Here is an 18,703-nt window from a genome sequence, read left to right as displayed (position 1 = left end):
CCTTCTGTAAGAAGGGGGTTCTGGTATTATTTTTATTATCTTGCTTCAGTGTAGGGGAGTCATCTCTGTAAAGTCTCCTGAGGTCCCTCTGTGACCAAAGTTGCTAGGATATTAAGAGATTTGAGCTCATATTTGTCAGACTCAGAATCTCACTGCAAATTGTGAAGGCAATTGCTGGTGAGCATAACTTTAGTTTTGGATTAATACTTTCACATTGTCATTACACCGTAATTCCTGTAATTCCTTTTCTTTTTGCTTTTGGTCTGAGAAAATGGAGTGGTTCATTCTCAGCCAGCCAAATAGCTGTGGAAGGAAGAGGCTGGCAATAGGCTGTGTAAGTTGGGATGAGTGGACGTGATGCTGTCACTGAAAAGTCCTGGTAACATAAGGAAGCACCGTGGCAGGTTGGTCTTTCTGCAGGTGCACTTGGCATCACTTCGTCTTTACTCTGATGAAGTGACTGTTGTGTGTTCTCAAAAACGTCTTGAGTGTGAGGCTGCCTGTTTAGGCCTGATCAGAATTCCTGTACCAGTGTAAATGTGGTCACTTGTTTTCCTGCACTGATGCACTTAAAACTGCTCAGTCTTTTTCCCTTTGCCTTGTCATGGTGTAAGTGTACCCAGACACCGATGCTGCCCTCACAGGACAGCTTCTGGGAATTGAGCCTTTGTTACCTTTCACCACACAGCCATCTGTTTTCCACAATGCCTGGACCTACCTAGATTAGGTAAATTCATGAGCCATGATGTTATGCTTTTAATCCATGCCCAGCTGCCTTGTCTTTTGGGAAAAAAAAAAAAAAAAAAAAAAAAAAGTCTGTTTACAAGGTGTACAAGGTGCCATTTCCTTAGGTGATTTCATGTTAGAGTCACTGGAATTTTTTGTTTTAATTTTGAATATGTGAAATATTTTTGTATACATTTTGGGTCATTAATCATCTCTTACAAAACTTACTGGTTAGCATTGCATTGATGACCTCTCTCGAGTCCTCATGCTGAGTGATGTTCAGTATGTTAGCAAACAAAACAGACAAAAGGAAAATGAGATCTAAAAAGATAGGAACAAACATCTGCAGAGTTCTCCTCTCCTGAATAATAAGCATCATTCTACTATATTCCTTCCTTAGTATTCTCCGTGTATTTGTCATCTCTTGCTGTGCTACATCTAATTTACAATCCAATCCCTACCAGAAAGAAAGAACTTGGAGGATTTATTTGCCTAGGTAGCATGCATACACAATTTAAATGTTAAAATGATTAAATAATGTAGAAAAAATTGAATGGACAGAGACTGGAGTCTCTCCCTGCAATATATCCTAACCAGCAATTCACCCCTCCTCCTCCATTCTTCCATTAATCATGAATTAATTACATGACGATTCTATAATGAATGAAGCAAAAACCTACTAAGAACAAGGAGGCAGCTTGCAAACCCACTGTAATTTGCAACTGAGTTGTGTTACTAAGTGCAACCCTAGTGTACTAATTAATTTGAATTATCACTTAGCCATGTGTTCATATAAAGATTTTGTTTTCCTGTATTTTAATTTTGAATGTTTCCTAAGGAAAACAGTCATAGATAATTTTGTTTGGAACATCAGCTCAATGAAGCTGATGAATAAATGCATCTTGAATTTCCTAAGCAAGCTGAATTCAAAATAGTGGTATTTATTGATGGATTTTTTTAATCACTGTATATTTTCTCCTTCGTGTTTATGCTACTGAAAGTGTCAAGCAAGTATGCATTAGGTATGATTAGCTCATATTTTCTTTCAGAGGGTAGCTTCATCAGTCTAGCTTTGTTTGAATCACTAGTGCATAGTACAAACTCTTGTTTCATTTTTAGAGGTAATGTTACCAATTCAACAAATCAGGCAACATCCCTCATAGTTTAGATGAGTGAAGTAAAATATACATTAGAAACCTTATGTTAGTTGATCATTGCCTCTTAGCTGATATGAGTTCTTCTCTCCCATGATCTAAGTCTTCCTGTGTTTTGATTTCCTGTGTTTTGTAATTATGTCATGAAGCAATTTTTGAAATGTCATAGTGTAACTGTGACTCCTTAACATTACAGCTTTGTCTTAGAACTTCAATTAATTCAGAAAATCAAATTCCTGTTCCTTTTGTCAACCTGCAGCTATCGTAAAAACTTTCATTCTCTTTTTCTAGGCCCTTTATATTCAGCACAGTTTCTTGCAGTTTGTTATTGTAAAATGGTCTTCTTAGTTCAGATTTATACAGAAAAGACTTAGATTTCAAATGTTTCTAACCCTCTTATGGTGCTAACCATGAAAAATATTAACCAAATTTCAAGCCTCCTAGCATTATTTACCTGCATGTGCAGACAGCCTAAAACAACATCTTTAGTTAGTCTGAGATAAAACAGGCAATTCAGAGTTCCTTGGATCCCAATTACTTTACAAGCCTTATGTTAGGGATTTGCTCAGAGTTCTGCATATTTGCCACAAAATTTGTGTTTTGTCCCACTTTAAATGTTGTTTTCTGGTTTTATGTCCTATTAGAAAATATTGCAGTAGTTTCATTCTCTCTGAGTTTGCTTTGCTGGAAAAATATTGAGGTTACATTAGATTCCTAAAGAGAGATCTTACTGCTTGCGACATGAAAATGTATTTAGGGCTTGCAAAGAACTTCATCTGTATCCTGTAGCAGCTGAAGAGAGGAGAGGGAATGAAGTGGAATTACTTATTGGTTCTCTCAGCCTCCTTTAATTCCAAGCAACTGCAAAAGTAGTTTGTTATAGACAAAAATTAAATGGCATATATAGGTCAGGACCTGTAATATGTAGATTTTCACCTACAAGCATCTATGGATACATTAGCCAGTCACAATATAAATAAAAATCAAAAGTATTCTCCTTCTGATCATAGAGATGTTATTGAAGGCTGCACAGTAAGTATGATAGACATTCTGGAACATTTAAATCAGATTATCTGTGCCAGAGAGGCCCAGAAAATAATATATATATATATCCTTACTTGAAGGATTGTGACATTCTGACACTTTAAAAAATTGTAATATTAATATTGCTTTACTGAAGGAATATTTACTCTATCTTCTATTAAAAAATAATGGTATATATCCCTGTGCAAGATTACTTGTTTCTTTTAATTCACTGCTGTGTTCAAGTAGTTCATAAGAAATTGGAATGTGGGAATGAAAGGGTGAATTGCCAGAGTTCCCTAAACCTATGGCAGTTGTACAGTGCAGTGTTCCTGCCTTTCCAGGCATTCCAGAAGCAGGCGTTTGTTTTCACTGACCTCACCCACACTGAATACTTGCTGCCAACTAAAATCATTTCAGCAAGATGCGGCACATAAAGTGGTTTTAACAATTTTACTTTTCACTGGAAGAGTAATTCCATTTCTGATTACTCCAACACTGCAAAACTCAGCAGAAATTTCAAAGCCTATCAATTAAAGTGCTTTCCAATCAGGCACATTGTTGAGAATGTCCCTTTTCCTCCTTATGCAGTAAAATTCAGGCTTCCTGCATTACCTCTGTGCTCTCATTACTTTAATTTCATCTTTAAGAGGAGAATACTATTTCAAGTAGAAAACATTGCAACCATACTTAGTAGAATTCTTTGATAATTACAGAGAAAAGTATTTAAAAAGTTAAAATCTATCAGTGTTTGGCTGAGCTAGGGATATAACAGAGGGTGTGCCTGCTCTGCTGCTTGAGCAGAGCTCCCTTGGCCTGGGCCTTGGTCCCCAGGAAGATATTTGCTCCATTGAACTGGCACATTTGCTGCATTGCAGTGATGACAGAGGATTACTTAATTGGCAGGAATTATTCTAGGTTCTAGATTGTCAGTTTATTCAGCAAAAATCAGAACTGAGACTTGAGAGAAAGCTACTGCCACACAGGCTAAGTCAGAAACTGAGCAATCCCCACCTTCTGGGTGTTACATATGCTGCCAGCAAAAGTTTGAGTGTAGCATTTCAGGGTGTATCCATGCTGGCTGTACTCTGGGCACTTCACAGGAGTGGGAATGATGGGCTACTCTAACAGAGGGGTTGTGCTTTGCTGTTTTTACTGCTTGAATAAAGTAGACACAAATATACACACACACTTTCTTCAGCAGTGTCACTATTCTCACCTGGTAATATTGGGGGTTTTTCTGCCTTAGCTTTCTCCATAAAATAAGGACCAAGCTACAGTGTCTGTACCATGTGAAGAACTCCGAGATCCTGCTGTTTCTTCTAAGCAAGTAATATGCTAGTGTGATAAATCCTTTTAATTTTCTTCAAAGCTTCTTGTAATGGTTTCTCAAACATCGATAATCCTGCCATTCTGTGCAACAGAACAATTCTTCAAGTAATTAACATTAGACTGACAAGTGGGTTGAAAAATACTCCTAGACTGAAACAAAAAATGTATTCCAGCCTGCTTTTATGAGTTTCCTTCCTTCGTTGAGAATGTGTGATAGTTTTTATTGCCATTTTTCAACTTCCTTATATTCTTAATTTTGTTGCAGTGTTTCAGCAAAAGGCCTGTCGAGTGACCACTGACAACAGCAGGACATATTGCGAGGCCAGGAATCCTGGTACAGAATTTACTTTAGCTCTTTAACTGCCTTGATATTTTTCAGTAGAACTAGTAGAGTTTTGCTGTGACTTGATTTTGGGTGATTTAGCATCTGTTTTGCCAGCTACGATTTATATCCTTAATGGTATTGCAGCATTAAGAGATTAGATTAAAGAAAGAAGAATAAAAGTTATACTCTTGTAGGAAAGATTTGTAGAGTCAGAGTTACTTTACACTTTTTCAGTTTCCCTTCATAATTGTGATTAAAGGCCAAGAAGAGGAAGGACAGGAGGGCTCACCTGTGCAGTAATTCCAGCCATGGAAGGACAGAAGTGGGGGGAGCAACCATTCTCTCTTGGGTACCCCAAGATGCGTATAAAATTAGTTACTTGTGGCAGTCCAGTTGTTATTTGAGTTGTAGCACATTACAATGTTGCTACTATAAATTTCATTAATGGTACCCCTTTGAATGATCCTTCCTTGCTTGAAATGAAGGTAGTGGTGCAGGATGTAACAGAAAAACTGACCCAAATCATAATGATGATTTAAACTTTTATCCTGGCCACACTCCCCATGCAGTGAAACATGTGCAACGACTTCACAGAGGGCTCAGAATTCCTGTTCCACAGCTGTTCATGTTTTCTGGATCAGTCATTCCAGTATCAGTGTCCTTGGGAGAAGCAGTCCCACACCTCCCTGTGCCAAGCTGTGAATCTCATAACACACATCTCCCTTCAGCTGTGCATTGTATCATAATGTCCAGGAACACTGGGCTGCAGTGTTTCCTTGTTGCTGCAATGTATTTAATAATGTATTTCCTTCCTTGGAGGAAGGCAATCTTGTGAAATTTCAAGATGCTTCCTGACCAAATTTCATCCACAAGTTTTGAGATATGTAATGAATGACACTGAAGAAGAAAGGGATAAAAAGGCACTGTGGATATTTTATATAGCAAACATTTCCTTTAAAATGTCAGTACTGCAACTGTAGTGCTAGAAGGAAATTCTTTTATGAACCAACACTAATGGAGAATCCATGGACCAGGGCAATAGTAATGAAGGAAATGTTTGGAATGCTGCTCTGCTGCCAGAGTAATGGTAGAATCCTCACTGATTTGTTGCATTTCTCGCTGTACATTTTGTTGTAGAAGCACACAGAGGCCACACTGAGACAGTAACTTACGGCACTGTGGTACACAAGATCCCTCCAGAACAGGAAGAACTCATCCACTTGCAGGAACAGGTGAAAAAGGGGGCAATTTCTGTGGATGAAGCCCTTGACAGATTTAAACAATGGCAGAACAAAAAGCAGAGACTACCATCCACTCAACAGGTATGATATTGAAATTTATTCCTTGATAGGAATCTTGATCAGATGTCCTAAAATCAAGTTCATGTGTTTTGGCTAACTGCATATGAGGTCAAAAGTAATAATCATGATTTATATGCAAATCAGCTCCTGAGGAGCTTGCTGGTTATGGTTCTGAATCTTCTAGATACCCGTTTCCACTATTGTTTGAGAGGTTTTTTGAGTTTGGTTAAAATCCAGAGTTAAATATGCTGGTCTCCTAAGACTTGTGTTTTAAACTGTTGGGTGATGTGCATCTTTCATGAAACCATAAACTTTATGTCACCAAACAAACCAAATGTGCTATTGAGCAGTGTCAGCTAACGGAAACATGACTGTATCAAACATGCATTTATTCTAGCAATTAAAATATAACTGTAAGTTATATTCTATATTATAACTATTATATTTATAACTATTATAATTTATATTTATATTGTATATTATATGTAAGTTAATATAACTTACATCAGGCTTTATGCCTGTCTGAAAGAGTTGAATATACTTAGTGAAATCTACAATTGTTGGCAATGCTCTACAGCTCCTTTGTATTCAATGTATGCAGTAAATTGATACTGTAGTAAGTTAGCCAAGACTCCATTTTCTTCATGTGGGAAAAGCCAATTCTTTATTCACATCACTTATTTTATACCGTTTTCACAGAGCTCGTGTGCAACACCTATTGGCTGGTAGTTTTCTTACTACTTCATTTTTTGGTCAGAAGGTGATTTGTGTGTACATGCTAAGATTCAGGTTGTTTACATTTTTCCTCTATGGGTTCTCATGGAACAGATCTTATTGTTTACACAGATGCACTTATTTTTCAACCTGAGAATAGGTTGTTGTGTGTAGTGGTTTCACGTCCATCAATTTCTGTTTTCCAAATTTAGTGTAGTGATCTGAGTCTCTCTTAGAATTATTTACCCTTATTCCTGCCGTGAGATAGGATTAGGACAAAAGCAAAGCAGGCTCAAACTTAAAAGGTATAAAAATAGGTTTATTAACACACACTAAAGAAGTAAATGAAAATCAAAATGAAACCCTCAAAACACTTCTCCTTCCCACATACAACTGTTTACTTTCTCTTATGTTACTGACAACACAAAGAGACAAAACCTGGGATTTTCAGTCAGTTTCCCCACTTTAAAATAGTCTTTCATCAGTTCTCAGGAAGAGGAGCCTCTCTTAGAACTCCCATGGAGACATTTCCACAAGAAACAGTTCTCTGGTGGCTTCCATGTCACGAATCTGCAGCCACCCAGGGAATTCTGCAAACTGTGGTGTCCCTTCCATTTGGCAGCTTTCCCACCAGCTGTGCTCATGGGCATATCAGCTTTTTAAGGGTACAGTTTAAGAATGACTATTCCAGTATAAAACAAAGATTCTCTTTATCTGTCTCCAAAATCAGCTTCATCTCAAGAAACAGAGGTCTTCTTTTTCCCTGGGGCCAAAGGGCTTCATATTTCTTTATTTTCCTCTGTTCATAATTTTCCATTGGATCACAGCTATACCAGTCCACAGTTATGACTAGAACATTGACTTAGAACCCCCTAAAAAGCATTCTATAAGTTACAGGGATATTTTAGTCCATTCTCCATGGCCTCACAAGAGAATCCAGCCCAAGCTAGGCAACTCCTCAATCCTTTCTCCCAACCTTGGACTTTTACTCTCTCTTCGCTGACTTCCGTCTCATGCCACGTCTCCCTACATTTCAGTCACTCCTTTTCTCTCACTCAGAAAAGGGTTAGTGCTTTGTAAGTCCCACCTGTCAAGGAAAGAGTTAGCCTGGCTGGCCCAGCCCACTCCAGCAAGCAGCTGCTGGGGCCCAGTTGTTACCTGCTCCTCAGGCTGGAAGGAAAAGAACTTCCTGGGCTCAGCTCAGCTTTTTATATGTGTATTCACAAAGGTGCATCCAGCTTCCTCAGTGGTTATACAATGTGTCAGTATCTAAAGATTAGCCTCTGATAGGACTCTATCCTCTTCAAAGGAGACTCCAAGGTCATTACAGGGATCTGCTTCCTCTTTAACTAAAAACCAAGCTGTGTTAACCCATGGCATTGTGTTAATGAACCTTTCATACCAAGATTGTTTTCACATGGGAACTTGCAAATTGCTTAACTACATTTAGAAGAGATGACAGGATAGCTATTAATTTAATAGAGCAGACCTGATTTTATGAGGCCTTTCTTTTATAATTCTTCTACCTGTCACAACAAATTGAGGTGCACAAAAACAGGATTTACAAAAGCCTACACACTGAGTCACTGAAAGGACGGCATCAAAGCTGCAAGTCATGGAGAGGAGGTTTGTTAATTACTTCTAAAAAGACACATGGAGGAAGAGGTTATGGCCACATTTTATATGAGGTCATGCATTAACAAAAATAATTTCTTGTTGTCATGTAGTAGAAAGAGGAAAAGGAAAGCTAGTCTGCTGCTTTGCACAGTGAAGAACTACCAGCAAGGAGAGTGCTCTTTGTGTTTGCATCTACTGGAAACTCTGAGCTTTGTCATCACAGTGGAACACTCAGAAGCAAAAGTGCAAGGGCCTGGAACAGTTTGGGAGGGCGTTTCCCAAGCTGAGCACCAGCAGCACTAAACCAGGGTGCCACCTTCCAAACACATCTGCAGCTAAGCATGTGGATGAATTGCTGGTATTGCTCTCAGTCAGGGGCATTTCTTGTGGAGGAAGATTATATCTAATCTGTACCATGATAGCAGCACCAAGTTGTAAGTTTGGGTTGTTTTTGGGGGTTTTTTTTGTGAAATATAAGATACCTATATTTCAAGGAAGATTTAGTTGGCCTGTTTTCAGTGCTTCAGGAAAAAAGCTACTTTGTAGTGGGGTTTTTTATCCTGCATTGTATGTGTGACTTTTCTCTGGTTTTGTTCCATAGAAAGACTTTTCTCTTCTTACCTCTCTATAAACATAATGAACTGACTTCATGCTGTCACTGCAGGTTTTTTTTTTGTCCTTCACTTGGATTTTGAGGAAAAATTACTTTTCCAGAGAAGAAAAACAAACCCCAAACAAATAGAAAAGAACACCCAAGCCTCTGTAATCTAATGCCAGAATCATTTTAATTTACTGCTGGCAGGGCTAATTCTACAAGAGTCTTAGGTAAAAATGCTACAATTAGCATCATAAACATTTTTCAGTCTTTTAAAATTATTTTCCAGGAGAGAGATACTTGGTGTTCAGAAAGCTAAAGAATTCAGCTTTTTATAGTGTCTTACTATTTCTACAGTAAACTTCCATTACTGATTTCTACTGATGGTTTTATGCTTTTTTTTTTTTTTTTTTTTTTTTTTTTTTTTTTTTTTTTTTTTTTTTTTTTAATTTATTTAAAGGAAAAAGTGCATCACCTTAGAGACACCACTATCAGAAACAGAGAAGAAAATGAAAACCTGAATGGTAAGTTGCTCTTTTTCTGTCTTTAAGGACTCTGCAGCCCTGAACTGTAAGTGTACTGCAGAGGTCTGATCCAATCCCTTTTGGATCAGGCACTGAATATGTAACCAACATTTTTTGTATCTGACCACATTTATTTTAGAATAATCAGGCCTTCAGCAGTGTCAAGATTTCGTCCTAAAGATGAACTCACTGCAAGTTAATGGGGCAGAAAATTTACCAAGTCTCTGTGGCTCAGCTTTTCTGTAGCCTATTTTCTACTGCATCATCAGAATTTGGGTAGATGGCTTCCTTAGAACAATTTGCTTGATGACTTCAATATTTTATTTGTAAATCAGCCATCAATTTGCAAATTCTTGATGAACTTTCTACTGCCACAGCAGTTTTTGTCAGTATAGTGGCCGTTATTTAAAACTGTATCATTGATTTAAGATGTTTTTTTCCTTTTGAGGGAATAAAGGGATTTTTGGAGTTGCCCTGTGCAGGGCCAGGAGCTGGACTCTATGATGATTGCAGATGCCTTCCAATGCAGAATATTCTATGATTCTTTGTGACTGAATGTTATCTACAATAGTGTAAAGCATCTGCTTTTCCTGCGAATATTTTTCTCTTGTTGTTACAAAAAGAACCTATTAGATGGTATTGTTTTTAGGCCTTTGATTTCTGTAAACTTCAGTACATATGCTGAAAAGAAAATCGTGGTTTTTTCACTTTGGACTTAGTACCATTTGTATATCTCTATTTAAAATTATCACCTAACTGTGTTATTTCCTTACTGCAAGAGAAAAAAATAAAGCACAGTAGTGCCTTCATTATTCTCTTAGACAGCATTGTATTTATGTTAGGTACTGTAATTAATTAAGGGAGATTCCTGCTGGCCCAGTAGCAGCTTTGCAGTTCAGATATTTCAGCTTTAATATCCTCTGTGGCTGGGAGGGGGGCAACGTCCTGAGCAAAAGCCTTCACACAGTGCTCAGAGCCTGAGGGCTTGGGATCACTGCAACTCATGAGAACATGAGGGTGACTCTTGGAAAGTATTTGTCTGTAGGGTTTCATTTTAAGGCCACAGCAGCAGTCCTGCCTCTGTAGCTGTCCTCCTTCTCCAGAGTTCATTATTGAATCATACCAGCAGAAATGTAATATCAACAGCAGAATTGTTAATTTTGTGAAATTATCCAGTAACTCAGATAATGATCACTATATTCCCTTCTGATCCTAACCTCACTGCCTTCTGTTACAGTGTCATATATCCTGTGATGCATATAAATCAGCAGCTTTGCATGCAGAAATACAGGGGGAAGAATCATTATAGTTAAGAGAAAGCAAATATTTCAATGCTTGAAAAATAGGACTTCCTTCAGAACTGAAAGCATATCAATAGCAAGAGTAAACAAGGATCACAGAAGGAGGACCTCTATGTCCAGATATAAATTGCCTGAAACAAAAATGACAATCACTTTCTCTTCTCCTTTGAAATTCCTAAGGAAAGCAGACCAGAGAGTATTCATTTGAGAGACGTTTTGTTTCACATGCCATTTAGTAAAGTGGTATGTGTGAATGTCAGCAGTCCTCAGATTTATTCAAAGAATGCTAGTTTTTACATGCCTATACAGACTCTCCCTGCTGTACGTTTAAAAACATGGGCCTCCCTCTCTAGACTCCATGTTTGAAATCAGGATTTGGATAGTGTCTTTCATAGACAGTTTTTGAAGTCTTGATTGAGGATTTAAAGAGATCACATCTGAAGTCTGTTAGAAATGGAATTTGATTTTATTTTAATGAGAAAGGAAAATCTCTCCTGGAAATTAGTATGGGACATGATTTTTAGTTTCTTGATAAGTTTGATCTTGGTTCCACTGTAATGAAGTTATTAATGAGAGTGGCACTCATTTCAGTCTTCCATTCTAACATTTGATGCTATCTCAAAGTTCGTGTCTCATTTTGTAACAGTTTAGTATTGGACTGAATAATACCCAAAACAAAAAAAAGTCAACTGCAAAGCAAAAGGTTCTGCCTTCACTCTTGGAGTGAAATATCTACAAAACCCTGTTTTAAGAACAGCTAAATAAGGCATAGGCATGAAGAACGTTTGCTTGTAGAAAATACAGGCAGGGACAATGTGTCAGCTCAGTACTGGTCTGGCACACATCTGGTCTGACATCTGGACATTGACGATATTTTTTTTCCCCCCAAGATGTTAGTGAACAGACAAAACCAACAAAAACAAATACCTTAAATAAAATTTCAGGGAAATACATAGAAGATTTGTGGACAAAAACTCCAGTTTTAGGTCTGAGTAGCCCAGATTTTTCAGGGTGTACCACCAAAGTACTGAACTAGAAGTAGCTTATTGCCCATGGGAAACTTTATCTTTGAGCAGGCTTGGGTAAGGCTGGAGAGTCTTGGATTTGTGCATATCCACTAATAGAACAAATGGCAGAAGCTGAGACAATATTTAGGCAAGAATTACTAGACAAGTTTCCAACACAGCTTTCATGTACATCCCACGTCCTTACTTCCTAGCACATGGGAATGTTTAAAAACCTCTGTGATGCCTACCTACATCACTGGGCATTCGAATTACCTATGTGAATCTCATTTAGCCATTTCTGAACATGGAATTTCAAAATCTGCCTACTATTGCAGTTACATTATGGCACCTTGTGTGTCACATCCCACAGATTTAGTCATCCAGTCCCTAAAAATATGCACAAGCTTGCAGAAACTACATAAGATGGTTTGAGTTGCTTGTAGTTAGCTATCCTCTCATAGCTAATCTCTGTAGAACCTTGAACTTGTTTGTTAGGGAAGGAAGTGCCAGGTCCCTCATCAAAAATGGGCGTGACTGATGATCTGTTCTCCAGGCCTGGCATAGCAGCAAGGACCAAGTATTAGTTGTCTCTGCTTCATTGCTAGGTAATGAGCAAGACAGAGGCCACAGAGGACAATCTGTAACTCAGCTGGACTTCAGGAGACAAATACTGCATTAAGTAAATGTTAAGCTTGATTTATTATTATTAGTGGTGGTGTTATTACAACTGTTATCATTTCAATGCCAGCAACTTCTATAATGGCTGAAGGTAGGTCTTGGAAAAAATGTTAGATGTTATAGTAGTCCTCCAATGACAAATATACCCATGGGACAAAAGAGCAATTCAGTCTTTGCATCTGCTCAGTCTTAGCCTCCTTGGCAAGATTGGCAAGGTAAGTGGCCTGCTGTGGAAAGGTCAAAGCTTTTTCCACAACTTACTCAACTGCAAGCATTTATTTCTTAGTTGTTAAAATCAGTAGGTACTGACACTGAAAATGGCCTTCCTATCAAGAAGGGCAATTTTACTAGCTGTTGTTGTTGACATTTTAATACTGACCTGCTCCTGTAAGGTTCTGTAAGCAGCCAGGTAATCCACTGCAGTAAAGGCATCCTCCAAGGAATTTCTACTTCCACCCAAATCTGTAGATGCCCAGCTTGCTGCCAAAGTTACCAGATCTCTTTCCCATCTTGAACCAAAAAACACCCAGAAGAGCACTCTGCACATTCTGCAAACTGGCAGGTTATTGATTACATTTGCTATCCAAAATGTCTGGCTTCATTCCCCAGCCCTCATCAGTGCCTTGTTTTTAGTCCCATTTGCTAACAGCTTGCTTATTCATCAGTTGATGCCTCTCCAGCTTACAGGTTGTGTCTAAGTAGAGTTCCCTGAAAACTAAAAAAGCACTCTTTATTTTTGAGCACAATCACCAATTTCTGCTGTCTCTGCTAGGTTAACACGAAGATGAAAAAAGACAGACCCTAATATTGGCATTTGGATTCACAGGAGCTACTTCTTTAGTCAACTTAGCAAAGTTGAAATAACATGGGATCCTGAAGCACATACAAGCTTTTGCATGTTTGGACAGCAAGGAAGTCATAAAAAAATCTGTTTGTTTTTTTTTTCTTTATGTCTTCAACAGTGTTTCTGTCAAGACTTCTAGTCTTGAAAATACTTATTTGTTGGTAGTTTGCAATAGTGTCCATTGGACTTGAGAAGGAACATCTTTAGCTTGACTCATTTTCAATTTCTTGAGCTTCACATAATGTTCAAACTTTAAATCTAGAAAATAACAAAAATCAGTTTTCTACTTATTTGCCACCAAGTCAGGTCTTCATGAGGCAAGCTCATAGTCCTGTTGCTGACAGGAGTTCACCAAGACAATGAATATCCATGTATCTCTCACCTCTCCTAACTGCCACCAAGAGAGACCAGCCTTGCTGCTGGGAGTAAGATTTGTACAAGATCCACCTCATGTCATTCTCCCACACAACAACTGCTTATTTCTGTGAGTGTCTCTTGCTCCCCTGCTCCCAGGGACATGTTGTCTTCATATGTGAAGTAAAGCACAAAAAAATGACTCATTGTAGGAATGTGTTTTTTGAATTATTCAACTTCAAGAGATATTTTGCACAAGCCTAACTTAATTGATTTAAATGATTATTGATTGTATTTTTTTATTTTTAGTCTACAACTAGGACCCAAACACACAAGGAACAGGTGCCTAATTACCCAAGGTAAGAGCAGGTATACAGATACACGAGCACACACACACAAATGTTGTTTGTCATGGAAACAAACATTTGTGGAGGTATTTCCCATCAGAGTGCATTTGTGTAACAGGAGGATGGAAGTCCATCTCAGACAGAGGCTCTGATTCCACAAGATAAACCATTATCATCACAGTCTGGTTTGTACTAGAGCTTCTTTTTTATCACTTATCAACCTATTTTTGTTTAGTGCAGGGCAGATTAGCAAGCAGTGAGACACTGAGCTCACTTGTGGGTGCAGCTGAAGAAAGTTCCTGCCGGTTATTGCCACTAAGGCAGGGTAGTATGCACCTAAAAGCTGTATCCGAGTCCAGTCCTACATCCTGATTTCACAAGCAGTATCAAACATATTGAATAAAGTTGAAAGCCATAGATACATACAATGTGTACAGACTAAACACAAGACCAGTGGTCATTTCAGTGCTGGGAAGCTTAGAGGTGATGACAGTGTCTCCATAAACAGCAGAAGTTTTCAATGGTTGTTGTGTTTGGGGCATCTAATGACCTCTGTAATGCTTGGGGGTTTAATTATTACTATCTGCTACCTGTGTGCTTCCATTTCTATCTCATTGTATTACTATTATATTAAGATATTATTATAGCATTAATATTTTTGTTATTATTATGTAATATTATTAAGTAATATTTGTTCACAGTAGCAAATTAATGCAATTTATTCTTGAAGACAACTGCAATTTTAAAGGCTTTGTTAGCTAAGTTACTGTGATTCAATTTGCCTCTCCAACTTTTCCAAGTGAGGGGAGTGCAGTGTGGTACTGTTGTTATATTTTTGGACCAGAAAATGGATTGTCTTCAGTGGTGTCTCTTCTACCAGCCTACTCTCATGTACAGGAAGTTTCTTCTTGCAAGAACTGTGCGTCTGTGTCTGATTTCTGGAGCCAACTGCTCACCTGCTCACTGGAGTGCAGTGTCCACACCATAAAACAATAGGTGCTGCTATCTCTGCTTAATACCTGCTGCTGTTTGTCCTCTGAATCACTTGTTCATATCTCCCCTCTTCAAAAGTTCTCATAACAAAACAAAAAAAAAGAGTCTTATGGCCTGAACTGAAAAATTAAAAACTATTGCTCCTCCTTCAAGAGGCAGCTTAACTCCTACATGGGCATTCCTAACGGAGCTGTTTCCTTGAGTGGAGATGAAGTCACCTACATTTAATGAGTAAAAAAGCTTTGAATTTTAAAAGCTCTGAGGCTGGAGAAAACTATTACAAAAAAACTGGGTAATATCAGAGATGCTTATAAATTCCAGATTGCTAAAGTGAGATGAATCATGCAAGGGGAGAGGGGGAATTACCCCTGGGATCAGAATAGGTGATTTCTGTCACTTTAAGAAAATAATTATGTGGGAAAGAGGTGAATTAGATGTGGGAGAACTTGCAAATACAATTTCTCCAGAACATTCAATAAATTCTGTTTATGAATTATCCACATCAAACTGCAAGGTTCTCCTCCTCTGCAAATTATGGCTTCTCCATAGTTTTCTTGCTGTTTTCTGTCTTCATATTGGTTCAAAGAAACCACTTATTTTTAAAAGACTAATTTCAGGGATATTTTTGAGTGTTTGACTGTTACAAAAAATTGCAGATAAACATTCAAGACTTACCTTTCTATTGCTCATGTTTTGACTCTCCGGACAGTTGAGTTTTTAGCTCCAGTGCAAAGTTCTTAGCTAACTTAGCTAAGAATCACATTTTCTTTACACAAGGTAGGAGGAGGATAAGGGAATTGATATCCAGCTGGGGGACATGAAGGAACAGAGTGGTTTTGATTCTCTCATACTCATTTCAACAAGTAAAGTTTGATCTCATTCTAAACAAACCTGACCAGTCTATTGAATAACAGGCATTTTTCATCATTACCTGCAGGGTGACTCTCCAGCCGCTGCACATCAGTTTCCTCTGTTTGGCATCCCACATGTGTTCCAGCTGTGCCCTGACAGCCTCAGGCTGCAGCCCATGCTGCATTAACACCACCGTGGGATCATTGCTGCACTTCCAGTGCCTTGGATTCTCTCACCAGGGCCAGCTATGGACAAAAACCAGTATCACTAAAGCAAATTAAAAATGTTTCTTGTAAAGTCATCACTGAATTTTATACCTTTCCTTTGTTTTTCCTTTTTCCAAGATGACAGCTGACAATTTATATAAAGATGTATTGCATGCTTTGGTTAATAATTTTTGAAGTAATTTCAGTTTTTCCATTGTGCTTGATAAGTTGTTTAAAAGTAGATTTTATGTACAAAACAGGAAGACTGTAAAAGGTTATAAAGTGTATTAAGTGAAAGTAAATAAAATTTAGCTTTTATATTTTGTTGAAACATTTATGTATTAACTCTGTATAAAAACTTGTCTTTCCTAGGAATAGTTGTATTTCATCACCAGTTTAAATAGTTGTACTCACATTAAAGCTAATTTCTTAACTCAAACTATGTAAACCAGCACTAATTGTCTACTAATGTATTAAAGTGATTCCAAGAATTTGGTTTACAAGGAAATTGTGGCTTTTTTAGTAGGCTGACTAAGGTAAATTATATCCAGAACAAAACCAAATTACTTTCTACTGCATTAACACAGCAACAGTAAAGGAATAAATATGGTTAATGGGTACAATGGTCAGCATTCCCATAGTATTATTCTACAAAATTTAAGTGGGCATGTGATGATACAAGAGTATGCAAGATGACTTGCCCTATTTCATGCACAAAAACAAGAAAAAATCTCCTTAATAGAAATATGTTTTTCTCCTTAACTACATGTTAAAGTGACACCCAAATTTGGAAGAGGGGAGTGGAAGTTCAAACCCTCAAGGCTCATATTGTTTTTCCATTCTCAGTAAATTATTGTGCCAAGTGAATTATTAGGAATAAAAATAGGCCAAAAAGCCAATGTTGGGATTTTAAAATAATGACAGAATCTTGAAAGCAAAGAGATTTAGACTAATTAAAATTTTATTTTCTAGTTTAAATGGGTTGATTAAACATTTTCAGTAAATTATTTGTTCTCTGGGGAAAACCTGCATTCCTGTTAGAAACACTCCCAACAAATACTGCAGATGTACTGCTATGAAGTCATAAATATTCAGTGCCTGCTGTATTAGTGTGGCAACATAGCTTTGTGTACTATACAAAGCTATTTGAACCACAGCAAAAGTCCTGAAATGTGTAATGTATTCCAGAGCTGGAAATACAGTCAGTGCCTGTGAACTGAGGGCGATGAGACTGTCAGCCTTCATAGGGGAGATGCTGGGATTTTTTAAGACTTACCTGGCTCCATGGAAATGGGGAGAATTATTTGGAAATCTAAATGAATAAAAGCTGTTATTTCTCCCTTAAGAGGGCCTTCTTTCTTCACTCAATAATATTTATATTCTTACAAACCTAGCTACTCAGTGTATCCCCTGGCAAGCACTCCTGAGGAGTTGACATGTAGATGGAAAAGAGAATACAAATAATGAAAAGGTCCTTCATGTTGGTACCTGATGACTTTTCTGCCATTTGTTGCTTGTTTCTGTAGCAAAGGAGATGAAGGGACCTTCCCTGGGAGGGAGTCAGTCCTCCCCAACCTCCAGGCAGGACTTGGATGCTTTGTGCCACCAAGGGAGATGCTGTGGCCCAGTGGCTCCTGTGCTCCAGTGAGAGGGCTCTTGGAGAATGCAGAGTTGTGGTCAATGGTAACAAACCATAAAACTGGACATTTGCAAAAATGAAGCATGGACAGTTCCATTAAGGAAACAGTATGTTTTTTCTTAGGGAAAAATAGAGTGTAACAATGCAGCAAGACTGCCAAACACACAAAGCAGAGGCCTGAGGGTAGCTCCCCTCAGGAAACAGAACTGCACTCTATGTGCATGCGTGTATTTGCATCTCTAACATGACACTCCACTGTTTCCAGCCCAGGAGAGTTTAAGATTACCCAGAACAAAGTAACTCCTGTTCTGCTGCTTCATCCAAGCCGTCCTCTAGGCATCCCAGGTAGAGTGGCACCAGAGTTACAGATTTGGGCAGCTCTGTTTTACAAAAAGCAGGAGTATTTCCGTCTCTACTACAGAGTGCAGAGCAGTTTCAAAAGGATGCAAGATAGCAAAAGGGAAGACATGCAGTGTAACTTTATAAAAGAACAACTGCTACATCACCGATTTGCTTGGTTCATCACTCTAGTCTCACCTGACTCTTGGTATTTTAATGTAGAACATCAAAAACCAAAGCCAAACAAAATATGCCCCACCAAAACCCAGAACAACTCTTGCCAGTCTACAAAATCTTCCCAAAAAACTGTATGTAATCCATAACAATGCAATTTCTGTGGTATTAAATTCCACAATGGCTAAGCAACAAGTTGAAAACAGGGGTTTTGTTCATTTGGGTTTTGTTTACACACAAAGAATCCTCACCCACTCATACTTGGAGGCAGCCAGCCAAGGCCCTAGAGGAGAAATGAAGGGATTGATGCCTTTTTTTTCCCTTCTCCAAAGGGAATTTCTTCATCTCAGCTTAGTTAATTATGTTCAAGCTACAAGTAAAATCATACTTCTGAAAGGAAAAAAAAAAAAAATCTGTTCCCCACCCCTTTCATATTCAATATTTAGTCTGTTTGCTGCTGCAGGATTTCCATACATTTCCTCAAGATGTGCCACTGGACTTCAGACACATTTCTAACAACACAAAGGAAGTCCTGAGGTTTTGCTAACCAATGTGCTTCACTAACAGGGAATATCAGCAAATCCCTGTTTGGCAGTGCATGAACAATTACATAAATCACAGGCGCCTGAGAGCTGAACTGAGGCAAGATCCCTGTTGT

The 18,703-nt window shown here is 38.1% G+C and overlaps 1 protein-coding gene across 1 annotated transcript in view; it reads left to right on the top strand.

Moving 5' to 3' along the window:
* Positions 1-16,172, top strand: part of BANK1 (B cell scaffold protein with ankyrin repeats 1) — a gene marked incomplete at its 5' end in the record, with an annotated part of 117,090 nt that extends 100,918 nt beyond the window's left edge. The window contains 5 exons of the mRNA XM_083861087.1: positions 4,501-4,569; positions 5,698-5,882; positions 9,248-9,311; positions 13,805-13,854; positions 15,773-16,172. Coding sequence (XP_083717213.1) covers positions 4,501-4,569; positions 5,698-5,882; positions 9,248-9,311; positions 13,805-13,815 — 329 coding nt within the window. The 3' untranslated portion in view covers positions 13,816-13,854; positions 15,773-16,172. The remainder of the gene's footprint in view (positions 1-4,500; positions 4,570-5,697; positions 5,883-9,247; positions 9,312-13,804; positions 13,855-15,772) is intronic.
* Positions 16,173-18,703: the final 2,531 nt, after the last annotated feature.

Source organism: Zosterops lateralis (assembly GCF_965231275.1).
Source record: "Zosterops lateralis genome assembly, chromosome: 5".
Lineage (NCBI taxonomy): Eukaryota > Metazoa > Chordata > Aves > Passeriformes > Zosteropidae > Zosterops > Zosterops lateralis.
This window is presented reverse-complemented; position numbering and strand designations above follow the sequence as displayed.